This window comes from Garra rufa, chromosome 19 (genome assembly GCF_049309525.1).
Source record: "Garra rufa chromosome 19, GarRuf1.0, whole genome shotgun sequence".
NCBI lineage: Eukaryota > Metazoa > Chordata > Actinopteri > Cypriniformes > Cyprinidae > Garra > Garra rufa.
Genome location: NC_133379.1, coordinates 9888611 through 9913987, shown reverse-complemented (window position 1 = coordinate 9913987; position 25377 = coordinate 9888611). Strand labels below are relative to the sequence as shown.

The window sequence follows — 25377 nt, the reverse complement described above, 5'->3', positions numbered from 1 at the left end:
GAGTGAAGACTAAACTTTATCATCCTCACTCGAAACTCCAGGTCGTACCAAAAAGTAGCCTTAATCTACTCCAGGTTTATTTTATTAAGTATACTTAAGTAAAGTTCAAGTATATTTTTAAGTATACTTTATGTAGTTATTGTACTGTACTAGTAGTATACTTCTAAGTGTACTATTTCAATACTCATTGGGACTAAATTGGCCCAATTTCCAGTATAACAGTAGTAAGCTTTGAGTACACAACTAGTTTACATGTATGTTTTCAGTTTGTACTGCAAGTATACTAAAAGTAAACTTATAGGTATACTGATAGTTTACAAATTAAATACTTTTTATGCGAATTTAGTACACTTTGAAGTATAGCCTGAGTAAACTACTAGTTTAGTAGTTTTATACTGCAAGTATCCTCTTAGGTTTTCTTTTACCTGAACTTTACATCATACTTTAAGTATACTACTATGTCCCTATTTAGGTATTAATTATAAATTCTAGCTAGCTTCATGCATTCTTTTTTTTAAATAAAAACTTGAATGTGGCTGGTTTTATAAATAAAAGATAAATAAATAAACAAACGACATTTTGAACAAAAAGACTATTCATGATAATCAAAACATAGATGGAGTTAATCAACACCCAAAAGTTTGACAGTCATTATTTACTCTTCATGGGTCGACATTTTATTCCATGAAGTTACACAGTTTTACATTTCTATGGTTTTTATGCTGTTTTATGTCTGACCATTGTGTTAGAAGCATCTGTTGTTTCGGTTTCTTCACTTGTGTTCTGGGAATTTTGTACAGAAGATGTGTAATAGCGCTCCTAGCGTATTACAATGAAAACACAAATTCTCAGAGCACAAGTATAGCTCAAATATACTTAAATGTCATTTTAAGTATATTTTTGAGAGAAGCACATTTCAGTAGACTGGACTTTTTTGAAGTTTAAAAGAAGTATACTAATAGCACACTTGAATAAACTTCTTTTTAATAAGGGTTTACTTGACCATTTTCTCTCTGACCTGTAATACACATTAGAGACGTTCTTATATAAATGACCTCTGGCACCACAGTTTAACATGTCTAAAATTCATTGGGAACTGCTTTTTTGCTGGTTTAGTGTTAGAGCATATCAACATAGAGTAATAGATAAAACTTCATAGATCTTTTATTTCCAAAGAGAGCAGGGAAAATCCTGTTTTCCTTGATGCATCACCTTCAAAACAAACACGCACAAATTCAAACACACACTCTCCCAAGGCCTGCAATAATGCTTTTCCCTGTAACCTTTCCAATCTCCTACAGGCTTTTTCCGCTGTTGGTTCTCTAACAAGACACAATGTTTGCTGTACACATCTCTGGTGGGCTGTGGGTCGGTAATGGATTTTTGAACCACTATCTTGGGTCCATTTTGAGGGCTCTTAGATGTGCGCAGCTATGGGTTGAGAATAAGGGTAGTTGTTTTTTTTATGCTGCTTCACTATAGCATAAGCACAGATGGAGCAGATGTTTACTTCACTCTGAATGACAAGGACAGGCATATAAAATGGCCTCCCAGTCTCTATGTTTTTAAGAATTTGAGCTCATTGCTTTGCTTTTCTTAGAAATCTGAATGCAGGTAATTTTTTCCAAAAGTTGTACTTTGCTGACTGCACTAAGGTCAGTTTAAACTTTTGGAAAAAGTTTGTATTTTAGTAGTAGTATCCTATAAGGCAAGCATTTCTGTTATTACTATTGCTTACTTTAAGTTTGAGCAAATCTCTAATCCCAAATATTACATTTTAGCGCATACTGTAACTTACTTGCAGTGCCTTGCGAAAACATACCCATTAATTTTTTTTTCATGTTTTGTTACTTGCTGCCTTATGTTAAACTGTTTTAAATTACCTTTTTTCTACATCAGTTTACACTCTGTGAACCATACTGACTACGCAAAAACAGAATTGTCACAACCTCATACATTTATTAAAAATAAAAAACCTGTAATAAGTGCATTGCATAAGTATTTATACCCTCAAGTCTTTTGGGGTATGATGCAACACATCAACATTAGGCAATTACCTGCCATTTTTCACCTCACCTCTTCACCTCTCAAGCTCTGTCAGCTTGGATGGAGTCTGGCATACATTTTCAGGTTTCTTCAGAAATGTTTGAGTGTGTTCAAGCCCAGGCTGTGGCTGGGCCACTTAAGGACATTCACAGAGTTGCTGTGTTTTCTTAGGCTCATTCCAAGTGTGTTTTTATGTGACTTCACTGAGGAAAGGATTGAGTATTGCCACACGACCATAAAGCCCAGATCGGTGGAGTGTTGCAGTGATGTTTGTCCTTCTGTAAGTTTCTCCCATCTGCATATATGATCATGGAGCTGAACTAAAGTGACCACCAGGTTCTTGGTCACCACTCTAGCCAAGGCCCGTCTCCATCAATCAGTTTGGCCAGGAGGCTAGCTGTAGAAAGAGTCATGGTTGTTTTAAACTTCTTCCAATGGAGACATGCTTCTGTGAACCTTCGATGCAGTAGAATTTGTTCTGAACTCTTCCAGATATGTGTCTCTTGATGCAGTCCTATCTCTGAGCTCTACAGGCAGTTTTTTTTTTTACCTCAAGGCCTCAATGGTTTTTGATCTGATATGCATTTTCAGCTGTTAGATCTTTTATTAAGATGTGTGTGCCTTTCCAAACCATACCCATTCAATTGTATTTGCCACAGGTTAGTTGAGCTAAATTTGTCCTAGAACGGTCCTTGGCCGAAGCTGAACAAAATTAAACACTAGGCCGAAGGTGATTACCGTGTTTTTTTTTTTTTTCATGTATTTTGCAATTTTTTTTCACCATTGCATAAATGAAATAGCCAAAATGTGCTTTTTACAGTTCTGTCTTGCTTTACAAAAAAAATCTATCAATTACAAAACAATTTTAAAATGTTTACTTGAACACTGAACATTTTTAACTTTCTAGTAGTAATTATAGACTACCAACAAAGCACAATTTAACTTAAAATTAGTAAGTTAGTAAAATAATATTATTTGATTATATGATTTCAGTCATCATACAGTAACCAGCAACAACCAACCCAATCCTCTTCTCATGGAAGACATGCGATGCGGTTTTTGACAGTCTTTCGCTGTCGGTGCTTGTAATGATTTTTGCATCTTTCTCTGACAGTTTTAAATGCTTCCACACTGTCGACATGTTTGCTGCATTAGTGCGCACCTCTATTTGATCGTGTCACCTCATTGTTCGGTATAATTTATTTAGCCTTTTTTGCTTATTTTCGAATCATTTCGTTTGCCAAACATTCGGTGCATCCCTGCTTAATAAGGGTATGAATACTTATGCAAATGAACCATTTAGTTTATGAATTTTTATAAATTTTTCAAAGATGTTGAAAACCTGTTTTTTGCTTTGTCAGTATGGTGTATAGAGTGTAGATTGATGTGGAAAAAAGTAATTTAAAGCAGTTTAACATAAGGCAGCAACGTAACATAATGAAAAATGAAATTTATGTTGCTCATTGGGGTGAGGTTTTCCATTACTTTTAATATGACATATACACAAAAAAACTAATAATTAAAGAACAATGTTTTTAAATACATGCTACTGTATAAGGTCCTCTTATCAAAGAAATGAAATTGGTGTTCCCCAGGGGTCAATATTGGGACCGCTTGTTTTTACATTATATATCATTGGTTTACCTGAATGTTAAATGTATCAACAAAGACTACAAATACATATTTGATTTTTTTTGTAAGATTAGACCTTACATACCTTGTAAAGCAGGCAAGTTATATATGTATGCAGTGGGGTTTTTTTTACGCTCTCTTATAATTTTTCACTATTTATTCTCTTATTGTGCAAATAATATCTCTATAAAAAGGTTGTAAAATTAATGGTTTAAAATCAATAATGTGGCGTTGTTGTAAAATAAATGGAACAAATACTCACTTTTACATATTTACTCAGTTTCACATATTCCCCAAGTTTTGAAAATCATGTGTAATATGCAAGTGGTTTTACCCCTAGGGTTAGTTGTCGGTTAATAAGGAAATTTGAGAAAAAGCACAAGATGCAGAACAGCCTTGGGGCAGTCATAATTTTCCGTGACAGGAATACAGTCATCATATGATAATGATTAAACTAATAAAGTTTAAAAGACAAACAGAACTAAAACAATTAAGTAAACCTATTAAAAATATCTTGAACAGCATCCATCTTGTGATAATTTAGTATTTAGAGGTTCTTTTTTTTTTAAATATTGTTTGTTGTATTTCTTAGGACAAGTGCTGCAAATGATCTATGAACTAGATTAATATATAGAACATCAACTCTAATGGCGCTTTTCCACTACACAGTACCAGCTCGCCTCAGCTCGCCTCGGCTCGACTCAGCTCGCCTCGGCTCGACTCGACTCGGCTCTGTTTGGTTTTCCACTGTGTAAAAGTTGTACCTGTACCGGCTTCCAGGTACTTTTTTTCGTACCACCTCAGGCGAGGTTCCAAGCGAGCTGAGTCGAGCTAAGGCGATACTAAAATGTGACGTGAAAACACAGCAGACTACTGATTGGTCAGAGAGAATCGTCACTATTCACTGCGTCATCATTGCACGCGCCAGCAATAGTATCCAGAATAACCCCGCCATTTTTAAAAAGTTTGGCCAGAGATTGCGTGACATATCCAATCCATTACATATTATGGCAACTCGGAAGAATACGCCGTGGTCAAACGAGGAGGTGCAGACAGCGGGTGTGTGTCGCGTAGAAGATTACATCACGGCAGTTTCTTGCAGCGTCGCTGGAGGTACAGGTACAACTTTTACACAGTGGAAAACCAAACAGAGCCGAGTCGAGCCGAGTCGAGTCGAGCCGAGGCGAGCCGAGTCGAGCTGGTACTGTGTAATGGAAAAGCGCCATAATGCAACAATAAAATAAACTTCAGTTCAGTTAAATAAACATTTCATAGAGCACCCACCACATCGCTCTGACAAACACATACAGCAGCAGCCTTAGCAAACACTCAGAACACAAGCAGTAATGGCAAAACAAAACATTAATAACAGCTCCTTCGCCACTTTATCTGTTTAAATTAGTATGTGGAATAGTGTGCTTTGAATTAGACAACTTAAGTTTTTGTTTCAGGGTCAAAAGAGCAGGTTGTTTTATCAGAGACTATACAGTTTTGATACAATCTGCGTTTCGTTTCATTACCTTACTTTGGCTACAGTCTTTGATTGCTTTGAGGTTTTATTATGTGAACGGAAATTATGAAACCCAGCACAGCCTTCAGATTCTCTCAATTTCCTGCCAGCATATTTACTGTTGAGAGCCACAACTGCCGAGGTCTTGATTTTAACTGGTGTTCCCCGTGAATCTGTCCTCGGCCCTTTCCCAATCTCACCCTCCCAGTAGGAGATCACGCTCTCATGTTTCACGTTATAAAAAAAAAAAATTGTTGTGCAAAACCTCGAAGAATTCCTGTGAAATACACTCACCAAGATGACTGTGAAAAAAGCAAGTTCTGCCCTCCAAATAATTTTGTGGAATACTGTCATAGAAATATTTTCCTCTCTGTACATCATACACAAAGTCATTAATCAGCCTCGGGGCAAGTCAAAACATGCTCTGCTCTGACTTTGCTGAAATAGCAGGCAGTGTTGCCATGTCCGCTTATAAGCTTCCTCTGCATTTTTTATGAGTGAAGTCACACATCAATATGAGCAGTTGCAAGGGCTTACTTTCAGAATGCAGATATGTACAGTATTAAGTTGGCTTGAGAAAGCCTTCTTCTTCTGAGACTAAATCTGTTGACACTAACTCCTCCTAGAGCTTTAACTCTACAAACTCCAAACTCAGCCCAGATCTTCAGACTGATCTGACTTCAGTTGCTGTATCTTTTCTAACTGATTGGACTTACGGTTCTCCTAAAAATGATTAAAACTGGGAAAAATCCCACAGCCTTCCATTGACGGAAAGTTCAAACTATTTAAACTCCTACTGTCAAAACTCCCAGAATCCCTTGAGACTCAATCAAACTTGCCTTCTATGTATTATTATTCAATATTCACTTCAAACTTGCTAATCATGCTATAAACTTGTTAACAATATGCTAATAACTTGTGAATCATGCTAACAACATGTTAGTAATATGCTACTCATGCTAGAACCATGCTAAAACATGCTAGTAATATGTTAATCATACTAACCCTGCTGAAAAAACCAGCATATGCTGGTTTTTTCAGCAGGGAAAACATGCTAGTAACATGCTAATTGTGAAAAAATCATGCTAGTAACATGCTAATTGTGAAAAAAATCATGCTAGTAACATGTTAATTATTCTAACAACATGCTGATCATGATAAAATCATGCTAACAACATGCTAGTAACATGCTAATAATGTTAGAAACATGTTATGTTACAATAATGCTACTGACATGCTAGTAGCATGCTAAACATACTAGTGTCATGCTAGTAACATTCTAATTGTGATAAAAGCATGCTAGCAACATGCTAAATATGCTAACAACATGTTGATCATGATAAAATCATGCTAGTAACATGCTAATCATGCTTGAATTATGCTAGAAACATGTTAGTATCTTGGTAATCATGCTAGCAACTTACTAATCCTGATAGAATCATGCTAGCAACTTCCTAATCATTAGAAACATGCTATCAACTTGCTAATCATGTTAACATGTTAGTAACATGCTAATCATACTAGAACATGTTAATCATGCTGAAAACATGCTTGCAACATGGTAATCATGCTAGAATCATGCTAGCAACTTGTTAATCATCCTAACAACATGCTAGCAAATTGCTAATCATGTTAGTAACATGTTAATCATGCTAGAAAAATGCTAGCAACTTGGTAATCATGTTAGAAACATGCTAGCAACTTGTTAATTATGCTACAAACATGCTAGCAATTTGTTAATTTGTTGGCAACTTGCTAATCATGCTAGAACCATGCTAAAACGTGCTAGTAACATGTTAATCATACTAAAACATGCATGCTAATTGTGAAAAAATCATGGTATCAACATGTTGATTATGATAAAATCATGCTAGTAACATGTTAATTATGCTAACAACATGCTGATCATGATAAAACCATGCTAACAGCATGCTAGTAACATGCTAATAATGTTAGAAACATGTTAATTATGTTACTACTGACATGCTAGTAGCATGCTAAACATACTAGTGTCATGCTAGTAACATTCTAATTGTGATAAAATCATACTTGAATCATGCTAGAAACATGTTAGCATCTTGGTAATCATGCTAGCAACTTCCTAATCATTAGAAACATGCTATCAACTTGCTAATCATGTTAACATGTTAGTAACATGCTAATCATACTAGAACATGTTAATCATGCTGAAAACATGCTAGCAACATGGTAATCATGCTAGAATCATGCTAGCAACTTGCTAATCATCCTAACAACATGCTAGCAAATTGCTAATCATGTTAGAATCATGTTAGTAACATGTTAATCATGCTAGAAAAATGCTAGCAACTTGGTAATCATGTTAGAAACATGCTAGCAACTTGTTAATTATGCTACAAACATGCTAGCAATTAGTTAATTTGTTGGCAACTTGCTAATCATGCTAGAACCATACTAAAACATGCTAGTAACATGCTAATTGTGAAAAAATCATGGTAGCAACGTGTTGATTATGATAAAATCATGCTAACAACATGCTAGTAACATGCTAATAATGTTAGAAACATGTTATGTTACAATAATGCTACTGACATGCTAGTAGCATGCTAAACATACTAGTGTAATGCTAGTAACATTCTAATTGTGATAAAAGCATGCTAGCAACATGCTAAATATGCTAACAACATGTTGATCATGATAAAATCATGCTAGTAACATGCTAATCATGCTTGAATTATGTTAGAAACATGTTAGTATCTTGGTAATCATGCTAGCAACTTCCTAATCATTAGAAACATGCTATCAACTTGCTAATCATGTTAACATGTTAGTAACATGCTAATCATGCTGAAAACATGCTAGCAACATGGTAATCATGATAGAATCATGCTAGCAACTTGCTAATCACCTTAACATCATGCTAGCAAATTGCTAATCATGTTAGAATCATGTTAGTAACATGTTAATCATGCTAGAAAAATGCTAGCAACTTGGTAATCATGTTAGAAACATGCTAGCAAATTGTTAATTATGCTACAAACATGCTAGCAATTTGTTAATTTGTTGGCAACTTGCTAATCATGTTAGAAACATGCTAGAAACATGCTAGCAATTTGTTAATCATGCCATAAACATGCTAGCAACTTGCTAATCATGTTAACAACATGTTCATCATGCTGGAAACATACTAGTCATGCTAGAAACATGCTATATATATCTATCAAACATTAAGCTTTTAAAACTACTTTAAATTTCAAACTATTTCAGACTGAAAACTCTTTAACTTCAAACTTTTAAAACTTGGAAATCTTTAAAACATTTTTTAAACTGTTCAAACTTTTTAAAACTCAAGCCAACTTCAAAGTTTGTCTTGAACTTTTTTTTTATCTAGTTTAGAATTTAGTTTATTTCCCCTTTCCCTCTTTTTAATATTTCAAGTAGGTTTATACTTGTGAAATTAATCAAATTCATGATCTATATATTAATGAGCCAAGTAGCTTATTTTGGGCTTGTTTTGTTTGCCCATGTTGCTTGGTTTTCTAGCATTTTGCAACACTCATCTCTCCCTCTCTCTTGATTAGCACTTTTTGCAAACCGTGCAAATAGCACAGCCAAATCCACCACCTTTAACAGAGCAAGCAACCAAACTTAAGGATTTCCTAGTTTTAAAGGTTGCACAAGCCAGAAACAAGCACAAGAACACACGTAATGGGAAGCACACAGAGGACAGAGTATCAAATGTGAATGCATAATTAATGAGCATGTATCATTTAGATTTTATTGATCTAATGTGTGAATTCTGGGTATTCTGTTAAGCAATGCTATTTTATTTAATTTTTTTTTTTAATTTAGTGATATTTCACTATGACCCAGTTTGAGGGGAAAATAAGAAAAAAAGCCAGCTGCTACAAATGATTGATAGCTGTATTTCTCTCACTGATAAGAAGGTTCATTTGAGAATCAGTTATGTGGATAGTTGGAGCGTTTTGGCCGTGGACGCAAGAGACTGAAAAAAAAAAAAAAAAAAAAAATCCAAGAAATATTATAAAATATGGAATCAAATGGTGTGTGATAAAACTCATTTTTATAACTAACACTAACATTTCAGAGGGAGACAGCGACTCTTCTGACTCCCTCATTGTGTTCTCCATTGAGCTACTGAAGCGTGGCATGAATGTGAAGAGAGCAAATGTATATAAAAAAAATGTAACTGCATGCTATGATTTGTCAGCGATGTAATGACTGCTTTCATGCTTGCAGCCCAAATGGGTCGAGCTGGTGGAAATGTATAGACTAATTACATAGCAAATAAATCACCCAGCTGACAGCATCATGTTTGGTCAGGTCAGAATCCCCAAAAATACCTTGAAATGACTTGAAACATGAAATGATCTGTGACTGAGTAACTGAGCATATAAAAGTGATACCTTCTTGTTTGTAACTTTCATTCTACCCGCAGTGTTTCCTGGCAAAAAAAATCCTTCAGCAATTCATACATTTTTTTTTTTTTTTGTGCTGGTGTATAAAAGTCACCCATGTGTTTTCATAGCATTTTCTATGATAAATATATCATTTGTACATTAATCAAGTAACAAAAACAAAATAATTACTGCCGCAGTCTTTCTTAAAAAATACAGTTGAAGTCAAACGTTTACATACACCTTGCAGAATCTGCAAAATGTTAATTATGTTACCAAAATAAGAGTTATTTTATTTTATTTTTTTAGTACTGACCTGAATAGGATAGTTCACATTAAATATTTACATTTAGTGCACAAAGAAAATAATAGTTGAATTAATAACGTTTGAACTTCGTTACACTTGATTCTTAATACTGTGTTGTTACCAGAATAATCCACAGCTGTGTGTGTGTGTGTGTGTGTGTGTGTGTGTGTGTGTGTGTGTGTGTGTGTGTGTGTGTGTGTGTGTTGTTCATGAGTCCCTTGTTTGAGGACTGAGGACAACTAAGGGACTCGTATACAACTATTACAGACGATTCAAATGCTCACTGATGCTCCAGAAAGAAAAAAATGATGCATTAGGAGCTGGGGGTGAAAACTTTTGAACATAATGAAAATGCCTACATTTTTCTTATTTTGCCTAAATATCTTTTTTTTTTTTTTTTTTTTTCATTTAGTACTGCCCTTCAGGAGTTACTAAGGTACCTACATGTGCTCCAGAAGGCAAAATAAGCTAAATTTACCCTGAGCCTTAAATTCCAAAAGTTTTCACCCCCGGCTCTTAATGCATTGTGTTTCCTTCTAAAGCATCACTGAGTGTTTGAACCTTCTGTAATAGTTGCTTATGAGCAGCGTCGGGGGTAACGCATTGCAAGTAACACGAGCTATGTAATCAGATTACTTTTTTAAAGTAAATAGTTAAGTAACGCATTACTTTTTCATTTCATTTACAAGAAAATATCTGTCAAAAAAGTAACGGCAGTCACTTTTTGTTTCCTTTATGTATTTAATCCCATTTTATTAACCAATGTCTTTGCTGCTGACCTTTGTTGATCCAATTCAACCATACTAATAAGCAAAACTTACTTTAGATTAGCTAACATTTGTGCTTCATTTTTCTCATTGCTGAAGAGCGTTGAACTTTCTTTTCCTACAGTTCTGCTGTCCAAAATTGATGTTACTTTTCCTTCAGCTTTAGGCTTATTCATTTCACTTTTTGGTGTGGAAGGGCTTTTACATTTGCTAAGAATCAAGCTTTTTATTTTAAAGACAAACTAGCAAGCCCTGCCCAGATTAAAAAAGTAACGCAAAAGCAATGTAATGCATTACTTTCCATGAAAAGTAACTAAGTAACGTAATTAGTTACTTTTTTAGGGATATTGTAATGCATTACTTTTGAAAGTAACTTTCCCCAACACTGCATGTGAGTGTGAAAAGATGTATCTCAAAATCATATAGTTATTGTTGGAAAGGGTCCAAATACACAAAAATGCTGAAAAAAACAAAGAATTTTTCTGAAGAACAGCGGGTACTTTAACTGTCAGGACAAACAAGGGACTCATGAACAACTAACATTAAAAAAACACAGCTGTGGATCATTCAGGTAACAACACAGTATTAAGAATCAAGTGTATGTAAACTTTTGAACAGGGTCATTTTAATAAATTCAGCTATTATTTTCTCTTGTGGACTATATGTAAACATCTTTTATGTGAAATATCTTTATTCAGGTCAGTACTAAATAAAAAAAGCATGCATTTTGTACAGTACGATCCCTCTTATTTAGGTAAAATAATGAACATTTTGCACAATCTGCAAGGTGTATGCAAACATTTGGCTTCATAATGCAGAGAATAGAATGAAGGCTAACTAAATAGTGGATTAAATTAAAATGCCAAAAAGTACTATTGGTCCTGTGAAATGCAGAAAGACTGAGCAAAATAAAATTCAGCAGTTTATTCAAATATATAGTATCTAAATATTTTTGAACATCCTGTTTTTGCAATCTGAGCAACACATATTTGTTTTGTAGCAAGTGAAGGTTAATCCAGGTAAACGTCTATGATATTATGAGATTAAGAGTCACAGCAGTGTTGCGTGTGTGTGAGAGTGTGTTTGGTGGTAAATCAGCTGTGCGGATTGGCGGCTCAAAGCCACAGGAACGAGATGAATGCTGTCGTCTATATATAGACGTATATATTAAGTGTGGCGGTGCTGATATACCCGTCTCAAAGGCCCCGGAGGACCCAGCAGGCTGTAAATCAATGGTGACCTGGAGATTGATGAACTGCTTGAGAAAACGTGTGATCAGTTGAATTATGTTGCCTTTCGCAGTCGGGAAAATTAAAGTGGTGCCTTTTTGTTGGAATTTTAACAAAAGAAAAAAAGAAAAGAACACGCAAACTGTAAATAAGTTTATTTGTTTAGTGCTTTTCACAATACAAATCTCTGCAAAGCAGCTCTACAGAAATTACAGTTTCTACATTATATTTAACTTTTTAGTGGTGACTATGTCAAGTTGATTTCCTCATGTAATATCCTTTGTCATTATAATTATTAATAATCAAATCATCCTGATATGTTGGTTTGTTTGTTTGTTTGGTTTACTTATTAATAATGTTGAAAAAAAGTTTTATGGTGCTTAATATTTTTGTGTAAACCATGGAACTACCCAAAATTTGTGGTAATTTAATTTTTAATTTAATTTAAACAATACAAACCATTCAAAAATGCATGTTTGGTGCTCAAAAACACTTCTAAGTAATGAAGAAAAAGTTTTATGGTGCTTAATATTTTTGTAGAAACCATGAAACACTACCATTTTTTTTTTAATTTACCACTATTTTAATTTAATTTTAATTTAATTTAATTTATACAATAATCAAACCATTGGGGGTCATTTTTAATTTAATTTAATTTAATTTAAACAATAATCAAACCATTTGGGGTAATTTTAAATTGAATTGAATTTCATTTCATTTGAACAATAATCAAACCATTTGGGGTAATTTTTAATTTAATTAAATTTTTGTAAATTTAATAACCCATTTGGGGTCATTTTAATTTAATTTAATTTAAACAATAATCAAACCATTTGGGGTAATTTTTAATTTAATTTAATTTTTTTTAAATTTAATAACCCATTTGGGATCATTTTAATTTAATTTAATTTAATTTAATTTAAACAATAATCAAACCATTTGGGGTAATTTTTAATTTAATTTAATTTTTTTTAAATTTAATAACCCATTTGGGGTCATTTTAATTTAATTTAATTTAATTTAATTTAAACAATAATCAAACCATTTGGGGTAATTTTTAATTTAATTAAATTTTTGTAAATTTAATAACCCATTTGGGGTCATTTTAATTTAATTTAATTTAATTTAATTTAATTTAAACAATAATCAAACCATTTGGGGTAATTTATAATTTAATTTAATTTAAACAATTTTTTTTGTAGAAACCATGAAACACTACCAAACATGTGGGGTAATTTTTATTTTATTTTATTTTATTTTATTTTATTTTATTTTATTTTATTTTATTTTATTTTTTTATTTTAAATTATTTATTCAGCAGTGACACAATTGATCAAAAGTGAAAATTCATAATGTTACAAAAAAAAAATCATAATGTTAAATAAATAATGTCCTTTTTAACTTTCTATTTATCATTTCTCTTTTTTTTTTTCATTGTATTTCTGTTGATCAAAGACCAGTAGTGTTAGTGTATAAATACAACAAATCACACAAAATGCAAATTATAATATCTTCTATGATAAAAGCAATATAAATAGTTAATGGTTGCTAAAAAAAATAAAATAAAAATGGGTCCACACAATTTAAATAAATAAAAATAAAAATTGACCCTTATGACTGGTTTTGGTCCAGGGTCACATTTTTTTGTGTTGACTATTTTAACACGTTTTGTGTCATTTTCTCTGTATAATTGAGACAAGTTGTGTAACTATAGTGTGAACATTAGCAGGAGTAACACATGGTTAAGTTCAAAGTAGCACAGAATGTGTTGTCAGTGGTGTGTTAAGAAACACCACATCCTTTTTAAGAGTGTGGAAGATATAGTTTCTGGCAAGATTCGCTATCCAGATAAACAGATATTTGGATGTTGCATGTTTTAGCATTTCTAGAGCGCTTTTATTGATCAGTGAGCACCAGGACTTTACATTTTATAAACGGTAATACAGAAGGATAGTGTCTATGTGTATGTGTAAAATGTATTTCAATTGCACTGTGTGAGAGTCCATTAACACTACTAATGTATGGACATTTAGATTATTAAAGTTAACTCAGCACTTGAGGTCATGCTGTTCCCATGACAACCCCACTGTCTGCTGTGAATAGATGCTCATCAGGCTAGTGATGAGTGTGTTTATGTGTGACGGATGCTCAGCTACAAATTCCACAGTGTCCAATAAGCAGCTTCATTTGCTTGTGTGCACATAAAATACTGATTATGATGATATCCACTTACTCATTTATGCCTCTTTTAAGATTTTATTTTACTGTGGAAAAACACAACAGAGGATTCTTTCCGCAGCAGCACTGTTTTATTAAGCTCTAAGGTGATGTTTATCATTTCTGTCACCAAACGGAACTGCAAAAATAATGATTTTTCAGTCAGGCTTCCGGGTTTTGGAACTTAGAATCTCAAATTTATGCCATTGGTTGAGACAATGTTGGCGGTCAGAATGCTGAAACAAACAGAAATATTTTGCACTCCTCAACATTTAGAAAAAGTTTCAGGCGTATAAGTTTGCAAGGCATAAAAATGCAAGTACTTGATCAAATAAATAAATAAATAAATCATATTTTCCTCCTAGGAGGCAAGGGAGGCAATGCCTCATCAAAATGCTTGTAGTACAAAAATAAAACAATGCCAGTATTACAAAATATAACATTAAAAAGTGGGTAAATCACTTGTTATTTTTTATTTAGTACTGGCCTGAATAAGACATTTCACATAAGATGTTTACATATAGTCCACAAGCGAAAATAATAGTTGAATTTCTAAAAAATGACCCTGTTCAAAAGTTTACATACACTTGATTCTTAATACTGAGTCCCTTGTTTGTCCTGAACAGTTAAACTGCCTGTTGTTCTTCAGAATAGTCCTTAAGGTCCCACAAATTTTTTTTTTTTTTTTTTTTTTTTTAACACATGTATTTGAACCCTTTTCACCAATGACTGTATGATTTTAAGATCCATCTTTTCACACTGAGGACAACTGAGGGACTCATATGCAACTATTACAGAAGGTTCAGACGATCACTGATGCTCCAAAAGGAAACACGATGCATTAAGAGCCGGGGGTGAAAACTTTTGTACAGAATGAAGATGTGTACATTTTTCTTATTTTGCCTAAATGTCTTTTTTTTTAATTATTATTTAGTTCTGCCCTTCAGAAGCTACATAAGATAGTTACATGTTTTCCAGAAGACAAAATAAGTTAAATTTACCCTGATCTTCAAATTCAAAAAGTTTTCACCCCCAGGCTTTTAATGCATTGTGTTTCCTTCTGGAGCATCAGTGAGTGTTTGAACCTTCTGTAATTGTTGCGTGCGAGTCCCTTAGTTGTCCTCAGTGTGAAAACATGGATCTTAAAATCATACAATCATTGTAGGAAAGGGTTCAAATACACCTGAATGGGACCAGTGGGACCTGAATAATTTTTTTGGAAGACAGCAGGCAGGTTAACACAAAAATCAGTCTATCACCAAAAAAAAAAAAAAAAAAAACAGTATGTAAACTTTTAAACAAGGACATTTTTAAAAATTTCAACTATTATTTTCTTTTGTGGACTACATGTAAACATATTTTATGTGAAATATCTTAATCAGGTTAGTACTAAATAAAAAAATAGCATGCACTTTGCATGATCCCTCTTATTTTGGTAAAATAATTAACATTTTGCAGATTCTGCAAACTTTGACTTCAACTGTATGTTGATCTACTGTAAATATTGATCATGCATTTGGAGTTTTTGCATGCCTTGCAAACTTTGTCTTGAATTTTGAAGAATGACTTGAGATAGAAGAGTATTATATACAGTATTTGTGCATATTTGCATATTCATGCATGTTATGCTGAAATGGCAAAAAATACTTTAACATTGTTTTTATTATTTACAGTCAAAATCCAAAGGTTCGCAGCAGTATGTCGACAAGGTAAGTTTATCCAATTTTATAGCCAGGAATGAAGTTTTAATGGACAATTTTGAGAGGAAAAAAGTAAACACAAACTCTATCAGATTATTGTTAGATTACACATTTTACATTAACACTAATTATCACTAATGTTTTTCCTCAGTATGTTTAACTTAGAAACAGTTCTGCTAAATATGAAAATTCAGCCATCATTTACTCACCAAACCAGTGTTTGACTTTCATTCACCCAGTGGAAGACAAAAAGAGATGTTTTGGCAAATATTTACAGTGAGGAAAAAATTATTTGATCCCCTGCTGATTTTGTATGCTTGCCCACTGATAAAGAAATTATGTCTTTAATTTTAATTGTAGATTTATTTGAACAGTGAGAGACAGAATTGCAACACAAAAACGTATTTCAAAAAAGTTATAACTTATCTATCAATCAACAAGATTTCTGGCTCCCTGGTGTCTCTTATACAGGTAACAAGCTGAGATTAGGAGCACTCTCTTAAAGAAAGTGCTCCTAATCTCAGTTTGTTACCTGTATAAAAGACACCTGTCCACAGAAGCAATCAATCAATCAGATTCCAAACTCTCCACCATGGCCAAGACCAAAGAGCTGTCCAAGGATGTCAGGGACAAGATTGTAGACCTACACATGGATGGAATGGGCTACAAGACCATCGACAAGCAGCTTGGTGAGAAGGTGACAACAGTTGGTGAGATTATTCACAAATAGAAGAAACACAAAATAACTGTCAATCTCCCTTGGCGTTGGGCTCCATGCAAGATCTCACCTCGTGGAGTTTCAATGATCATGAGAACAGTGAGGAATCAGCCCAGAACTACACAGGAGGATCTTGTCCCCCTGCTCAAGAAAGCACATGTACAGGCCCGTCTGAAGTTTGCCAACGAACATCTGAATGATTCAGAGGAGAACTGGGTGAAACTGTTGTGGTCAGATAAGACCAAAATCAGTCTCTTTGGCATCAACTCAACTCGCCGTGTTTGGAGGAGGTGGAATGCTGCCTATGACCCCAAGAACCATCAAACATGGAGGTGGAAAGATGATAATTTGGGGGTGTTTTTCTGCTAAGGGGACAGGACAACTGCACCGCATCAAAGGGACGATGGATGGGACCATGTACCGTCAGGGACAGGACATTGAAAATAGGTTGTGGATGGGTATGACACAGCCAAGAGGAAGCACATTAAGGTCCTGGAGTGAACTAGCCAGTCTCTAGACCTTAATCCAATAGAAAGTCTGTGGAGGGAGCTGAAGGTTCGTGTTACCAAACGTCAGCCTCGAAACCTTAATGACTTGGAGAGGATCTGCAAAGAGAAGTAGGACAAAACCCCTCCTGAGATGTGTTCAAACCTGGTGGCCACCTACAAGAAACGTCTGACCTCTGTGATTGCCAACAAGAGTTTTGCTAAGTCATGTTTTGCGAAATACTTATTTCACTCATTAAAACGCAAATCAATTTATAACTGTTTTGAAATGTGTTTTTCTGGATTGTGTTGTTATTCTGTCTCTTGCTGTTAAAATAATAGACTGATGATTTCTTTGTCAGTGGGCAAATGTACAAAATCAGCAGGGGATCCAATACATTTTTTCTTCACTGTGCACTGCCATTTCACGTCATTCCAGATCAAAACATCTCCTTTTGAGTTCACACAGGACATAAAAAACACAAGTCCTGTAAATGATGACAGAATGGTCATTTTTGGCTGAACTTTTCCAGTAAGCATGAAACTCTCAAGCATGTTTAACTGCATTTATGTCTATTTCTTTAAACCGATGATGCAACTTCCTCTTGAAGTCTCTTGTGAAAGCTGTAACTCAGCAGCTGCTGTAAGATAAATGTGGGTGCTGGGATCACGTAGCGTATGCGTGTGCTTGTATGTGTGTTTGTCACAGCCCGGTCTCACTCAGTCCCACCTCTCCACGCTCCCCCTCGTGGCCGATGTTTTCTGCCCCCTCCAGCCCCCAGCTGGCCTCCAGCACCTCCAGCGAATCCTCCCCCGTCAGGTGTGTGTCCTGCTCTGGCCTGCTTAGGCAGCTATCTACAGATCTGGCCATTAAAAATGCGTCTATTTTCACGCGGCAGCCTGCAATTCGGCACGCGTGGGCACGCGTCCTGCCGCAGCGGCTTTTTTAGATTTTTTTACAACGTTGTTGCACTTCATATAATATCCACCAGGTGGCGCAAGGAACAACATTCTGTAGCCAAACACCATGGCCAGCTCTAGGGGGCGTTGGTCACAAATACCAGTACAATAGTTCAATGATTCCTCTTTCCTGAAATTATGGTTCAAACCAATAGCAAAAAGATAGCCTATTCATAAGCAGGTGCAGTTGTATTGTTATTTTGTTTTCTTTCTTTGTTTTCCTGACGAACATTTATTAGACTGCATCGGAAACAGAAATGTTAATTTCGGTTATTTTATTTCTCCAACCGACAACTGACGTAAACCGCTAAATTCGTTTTCAGGGATTAATTATACACAAGCAAGAAGCAGCATAAACATCAGAACCTCACGCGCAGAGCTTATGCACAGAGAAAAACCCAAAAAACCTATATATAATAATAAATAAAATAGGCCCACATAAGAAATATATGTTTTTCTTTTCTGAATGAATAATAATTTAACAAATTAATAAGTAGCAAGCCTATATGCAGAATTTTAGGCAATTTCTGTGATGCGCCCTTAAACCAGCATCTTGTTTCCATTTTTTTTTTTTTTTACAAATAGCCTACGCGTTTTTTTTTTTGTTTTTTTTTATTGTGATTGTACACAAATAACAGAAATATGTAAAATATCATAGTTTTAAGCAATGCCGTAGCCTACTCTTGAACGAGTATTGTAAGCTGTATCCACTTTATTAAGGGGAAAAAAATCAAGTGATCCTGACGGCGCCGCGGGCAGTTAAATTACTCGACCTCTTTCACCTTCAGAATAAAATACATTATATATTTCAGCGTTTTAAAGCAACATCAAATTAAGATATGCATGTTTAAGAGGTAGTTCGTCTTTTTCTTTTTCTAAGATACACAATTTTAGATACACTGACAATTAATTTGAGTAGAGACAGATAGAAATGGGAAGGATAAATATAAACTACAGTATTTTTGCGATTTTGGTGCTTAGAAATTTATTCTAAGCGGGCAGCGGGCGAATAATATAGTTAATATAGCGCGGAGCGGGTGGATGCGGAATAAAACCTCGTGGAAGCGGGACTGGAAAAGCACTTTGTTATATCCTATAGACTATTTAGATAGCCTACTTCATCATCAAGCAAAAATTTATTCATAAGCAGGAGCAGTTTTATTATTATTTTCTTTTATTTTTTTCCTGTTGAACTTTTATTAGACTGCATTGAAAATAGAAATGTTAATTTCTGTTTTTTTTTTCCAAACGACAACCGACGCGTTTAGTTATTATTAACGACAAGATTGTGTTAAATTAAATTTAAATTGAAACGTGGCTGTGACACATTAATAACAGTTAAATTCGTTTTGAGGGGTTAATTGTACACAAGCAAAAAGCAGCATAAACATCAGAACATCACGCACAGATCTTATGCACAGAGAAAACCCAAAAAAGCTGTATGTAAAATAAATAAAAATGCCCATATGCGAAATATAAATTTCTTAATGAATAATAATTTAACAAAACGAAATAAAATAAAATTAATAAGTAGCAAGCCTATATGCAGAATTGTAGGCAATTTCTGTGACGCGCCCTTGAACCAGCATCTTGTTTACATTTTTTTTTTTTTACAAATAGCATACACATCTGTTTTTTCATTGTGATTGTACACAAATAACAGAAATATGTAAAATAGCATAGTTTTGAGCAATGCCACTGGACCACTTTCACCTTCAGAATAAAATACATTATATATTTCAGCGTTTTAAAGCAACATCAAATTAAGATATGCATGTTTAAGAGGTAGTTCCTCTTTTTCTTTTTCTAAGATACACAATTTTAGATACACTGACAATTAGTTTGAGTAGAGAGGAATAGAAATGGAGAGGTTAAATATAAACTACAGTTTTTATAGAGTTAAAAATTAATTAATTTATTTATTAGTATTATTACTATTATTATTTTGATTTGTTTTTGCGATTTTGGTGCTTAGAAATTTATTCTAAGCGGGCAGCGGGCGAATAATATAGTTAATATAGCGGGAGCGGGTGGATGCGGAATAAAACCTTGTGGAATCGGGATTGGAAAAGCACTTTATTGTTATATCCTGTAGACTATACTTCATCATCAAGCATGGGCGTCGGGAGCAAAAAAAATGTGGGTGGGTCCTCCCCCAGAAAAATAAATACTTTAGTATATGCCATTTTCTGTAGCCTGGTGCCTTTTATTTAATGTTTTTACACAATGCAAATATTTACAAATATTATAAAAGACGGCTGTTCTGCAACATTTTCAGTGGCGTAAGTGATAATACGAGTAACATATCGTTTTTGACGCGGGAGACCCGAGTTCGCATCCGCCTTTTGGTGAAATCATTTTCGAAATCGTCTCCCTTTTCACTTATATCATTTGTCATATCGGAAAGGCATTTGTTTATTTGTTAATTAATGAAATAATTGAAAAGTTGAAATAAAGTATCAACTAGGGTTAGGTCACCTACCGTAAGTGTATCTGAGCACTATACTGTACTTTTAGGAGTGTTAATAATTAATTTTATTATTATTATTGTTATTATTATTATTATTATTATTATTATTATTGTCTTTAGATTTTGTTCTTACATTTTGATGCCGTACATTATTATGGCGCACTGCCCATGCAGTTTTTTTTCTTTTCTTTTTTCTTAAAAACTAATTGAAGTGAAAGGGAAGAAACCCATGTAGATTTGGCCTAATGTCCATAAATACTATAGCCTAGTATTATATCCTAATATAGAAAATAATTTAGACAAATAAACAGCAGGCTCACTTTTCAAAACAATAAAGCTTAGCCTATATGACTGACAACGAATACAACAATTGTTAAGTATCAAAAGTGCTCCAGTGAGTTATGCAATTTTTTTCCACCTTTTTTTCTTTTTCTTTTTTTTTTTTTTAAAGTGGAAAAGTAGTTCTTCTATTTCGGAGAAGTTCATTAAGTCTGTCTCTTAACAGCTTCCAGTCACGAACTGCGGGTACTCCGACCAACGATCAGTAGGCTAAAAGTTTTTTTTTTTTTTTTTTTTTTTTTTTTTTTTTTTTCTTCTTCATCTTTAAACAGCTCCGATTTACATCATTTTAGCCTGGAACTAGGCTTAAGTCTGTTCTGGGAAACCAAAGGGAAGTGTATTTTTTTATTTTTTTTTTCAGTTTTCTGAAAAGTATAGCCGTTAATGAGGCATCAGAGTTAAGCGGCATGCAGTATAAAGAGCGAAATGTTTATGAATGGCAGAGTGGGGGTGGGGTGGGGTGTTGAATGCTGTCTGTTGCCTTGTTGTAATCAACATTTGGAGACTATTTTGGGGGTGGTGGGGGCGGATTCCGACTGCATTCAGTTGCATTTCGAATTCAGCATTCAAATGCATGCCAGGGAGAAGGGGAAAGCTTTCCTCACACGCTCCACTTTTTTCAAAACATTAGTGTCCAACCTGACACGCGGGTCAGTGGATAAACAACCCGAACCCGACCGTTTTCAAATAACCCACCCGCAACTCGGACCGCAGAATAAAAAAAATAAATATTGTACCCGACCCGCCTCCTGACCCGTATGTTTAATACTAAAGTGATTAAGCTGTGGAGATGCAGTCTGAAATATCCCGACATCAGAAATCCATTGGTGTACAAGCTAAAAAATAAAATTAAAATAAAACAATGTGTCCTGTTGTAAAGTCGTTGCCGTATTGTTGTGTATGAAGTTCAGATGTTATTATTTTAAGAAATATATATGTTTTAGGATTCTCCTTATTTTTGTTTTAGACATCCATCAATTACGGTGAATAAAAAAAATTCCGCGCTGGTGGAAACAAGACTTTCGCTTCTACTTTTGAGACCGGTGTTCGGACGTTTTTCTAAAAAAAAAAAAATAAAAATAAGAATTCAAAATTCAAAATTTATTGTCATAAAAACAGAAGGTGAATATAATTCAAAAATGTTAAGTATTTGCTGATTAAAGAAAACATGAAGGATGCCGCTTAATATTTGGCTTTTACGTGAACTTTAAAGCATATCCCTCATTCCATTTGTTTTCTTTGTTTTGTAATCTTTATATTATTTTCGTGAAATGTATTTTTGCTCAACATGCATTTCTCGTGGCCACGAGTTTAATGAATAAACCAACCTGCGTGACATTAGTAACCCAGAATTATTTGAGATATTTCGTTTTGAGTTAAGAAATTGTTTGCCTATATTAATTGTTATAGAAATTAATACAATATTAAATAATTATACAGGCGATGCTGTATATGCCAATGCTGTCTGTGCGCAATGTAGACAGCTTTCACAAGTGTTTACATGTATTACATGTTGGCCTACTTCAAATTAAATAGCCCTGCAAGAAACATTTCATGCATCCCACAATCTTGTCCATTGACTGACCTTCTTTTTTTCCCATTATATTTGTATTATTCGTTTGTATTCGTTATTTTTTCCTTCATTTTGATCTCGTTACATAACATTCTGAATGTAAATGATACTGTAAAGGTGCTATGACTGGGGTTTTTACTGGAATGCAGTTTAAAGGTTAAATTTAACATATATTGTATTTTATTTAGTCTAACTAATAGACAAATAACTGAAGAGTGAATCATTCACATAGTTTCATTTGGAAATAATTTATCGTCACACAGTAAAATAGGCCTACATTCCTTCTCTTAACTAAAGAATTGAACATATAAAATATGAATTGAACATATTTTATTTTGTTTAGTCTAATTAACAGACTAGACTATATAAATATTAAACTGTTTTACTGAGAAATGAATCATTCACGTAGTTTCATTTGTAAATGAAAACATCATGTATCTTCACACACGGGGATAAATACAATCAAAAAGTCAAAACGTAATTGGCATAATTGTCAGGCGTTAAAAATAAATAGCCCTAACCAGGTATTAGAATAATAATAACCTATAATAAGAATAAATAATAAGTTATTTAGAGCTATCTACTTTTTTCTTTATTGTGAATCGCTTAACCTAAATAACTTTATATATGCTATTTGGCATATATTTAGCAAATATTGTGAACTACAATTATGCCAATAAAGTTTTGACTTTATGATTGTATTAATGCCCGTGTGTGACCATACGATTTACAAATGGAACGTGAATGATTCACTCGACAATGAAACACTATATAGGTTATAATTAGACTAAAAATGAATATATGCCATATAGTATAATCAAAGCTTTCATGGCATGTCAGCATTTATCATTTAGATTCGGAATGTTAAGAGATCGAAATTAAGGGGGACATACTGAATATAAACGAATAATAAATTTATTACAGAAAAAAAGGATCAATTAATGGATAAGACTTAAGGATGCATAAAATGTTTCTTGCAGGGCTATTTAATTTGAAGTACTTATATGTAATAAATTATTGATAAACTTTTGAATGCTGTCTACATCGCGCACAGACATTCGCATATACAGCATTGCCTATTGTTAATATATAACTTAATATTGCATTAATTTCTATAAAAATTAATAAAAACATTTCTTAACTCAAAATAAAAAATATTAATAAACCTCTGATAATCCTGGGTTATGGTTACGCAGGTTTGTTTATGCGTTAAACATAAGGATGTCGTTACCTCGTCAAAATAATCTTGTGGCCACGACATAATATGACATTCCCAGGAATTAATATCTCGTGGCAATGACAAAAAGTAATATGACGTTCCTACGAATTCATTTGTGTGGCCACGACAAACATAAGTGAACCGAAGGTGTCCCCTCCAGGTTACCGTACCTTTTAGTTTGCAGCAATGTTTTCAGCCTGCTCCAGTCCAGTGCGTTACATGACTGCCCCCTACTGATCATGTCTTTCCTATGTCATTGTATTTTCCGTGTTCCTTTGGAATACACCGGCGTCACGCGAGACCACTTTACTTCCCGCGCGCATTTTAAATGGCCAGATCTGTATAGCAGTGCAGTATTCTAATTGTTTGGTGTTAAGCTTCAGCTTCGCACATTCACACCTTCCCTCCTTACATCTGAGCATATACATCGACTAACTTCAGCACTCGGGCAATGCTTGAGGCACTGTGGGTAATAATTCACTGTGGTTTATGAGAAGTGTCATTTCTGTTGTTGCATATGATGATGTGTTTCATTAAGTCAGTGTAAATGAATGTATTTACACCAATCATATTTGGGGTGCACATTTTTTACAGTACATGTACTTACCTAAACAAGTACTGGGTAAAATTAGGTGATTACATGGGTTAAGGTTAGGTTTAGGCGTAGGTTCAGGGTTACTACCTAGTGATTACATACTACTGTCGTGGCCAAAAGTTTTGAGAAATACATAAATATTGGAAATTGGAAAAGTTGCTGCTTAAGTTTTTATAATAGCAATTTGCATATACTCCAGAATGTTATGAAGAGTGATCAGATGAATTGCATAGTCCTTCTTTGCCATGAAAATTACCTTAATCCCGAAAAAAACTTTCCACTGCATTGTTAAGAAGGCTTCAGGGCATCCAAGAAAGTCCAGCAAGCGCCAGGATCGTCTCCTAAAGAGGATTGAGCTGCGGGATCCGAGTGCCACCAGTGCAGAGCTTGCTCAGGAATGGCAGCAGGCAGGTGTGAGCGCATCTGAACACACAGTGAGGCCAAGACTTTTGGAAGATGGCCTGGTGTCAAGAAGGGCAGCAAAGAAGCCACTTCTCTCCAAAAAAAACATCAGGGACAGATTGATCTTCTGCAAAAAGTATGGGTAATGGACTGCTGAGGACTGGGGCAAAGTCATATTCTCTGATGAAGCCTCTTTCCGATTGTTTGGGGCATCTGGAAAAAGGCTTGTCCGGAGAAGAAAAGGTGAGCGCTACCATCAGTCCTGTGTCATGCCAACAGTAAAGCATCCTGAGACCATTCATGTGTGGGGTTGCTTCTCATCCAAGGGAGTGGGCTCACTCACAATTTTGCCCAAAAACACAGCCATGAATAAAGAATGGTACCAAAACACCCTCCAACAGCAACTTCTTCCAACAATCCAACAACAGTTTGGTGAAGAACAATGCATTTTCCAGCACGATGGAGCACCGTGCCATAAGGCAAAAGTGATAACTAAGTGGCTCGGGGACCAAAACGTTGACATTTTGGGTCCATGGCTTGGAAACTCCCCAGATCTTAAAACTTGTGGTCAATCCTCAAGAGGCGGGTGGACAAACAAAAACCCACTAATTCTGACAAACTCCATGAAGTGATTATGAAAGAATGGGTTGCTATCAGTCAGGATTTGGCCCAGAAGTTGATTGAGAGCATGCCCAGTCGAATTGCAGAGGTCCTGAAAAAGAAGGGCCAACACTGCAAATACTGACTCTTTGCATAAATGTCATGTAATTGTCGATAAAAGCCTTTGAAACGTATGAAGTGCTTGTAATTA

General features: G+C 34.5%; 1 protein-coding gene across 1 annotated transcript in view; it reads left to right on the top strand.

Annotated features, from left to right (window-relative positions):
- LOC141292261 (rho GTPase-activating protein 26-like) overlaps positions 1-25377 on the top strand; it is a 147403-nt gene that overhangs the window by 115609 nt on the left and 6417 nt on the right. Inside the window, exons 21-22 of the mRNA XM_073824265.1 lie at positions 15779-15814; positions 17718-17828. Of these exons, the coding sequence (XP_073680366.1) occupies positions 15779-15814; positions 17718-17828 (147 nt within the window). The remainder of the gene's footprint in view (positions 1-15778; positions 15815-17717; positions 17829-25377) is intronic.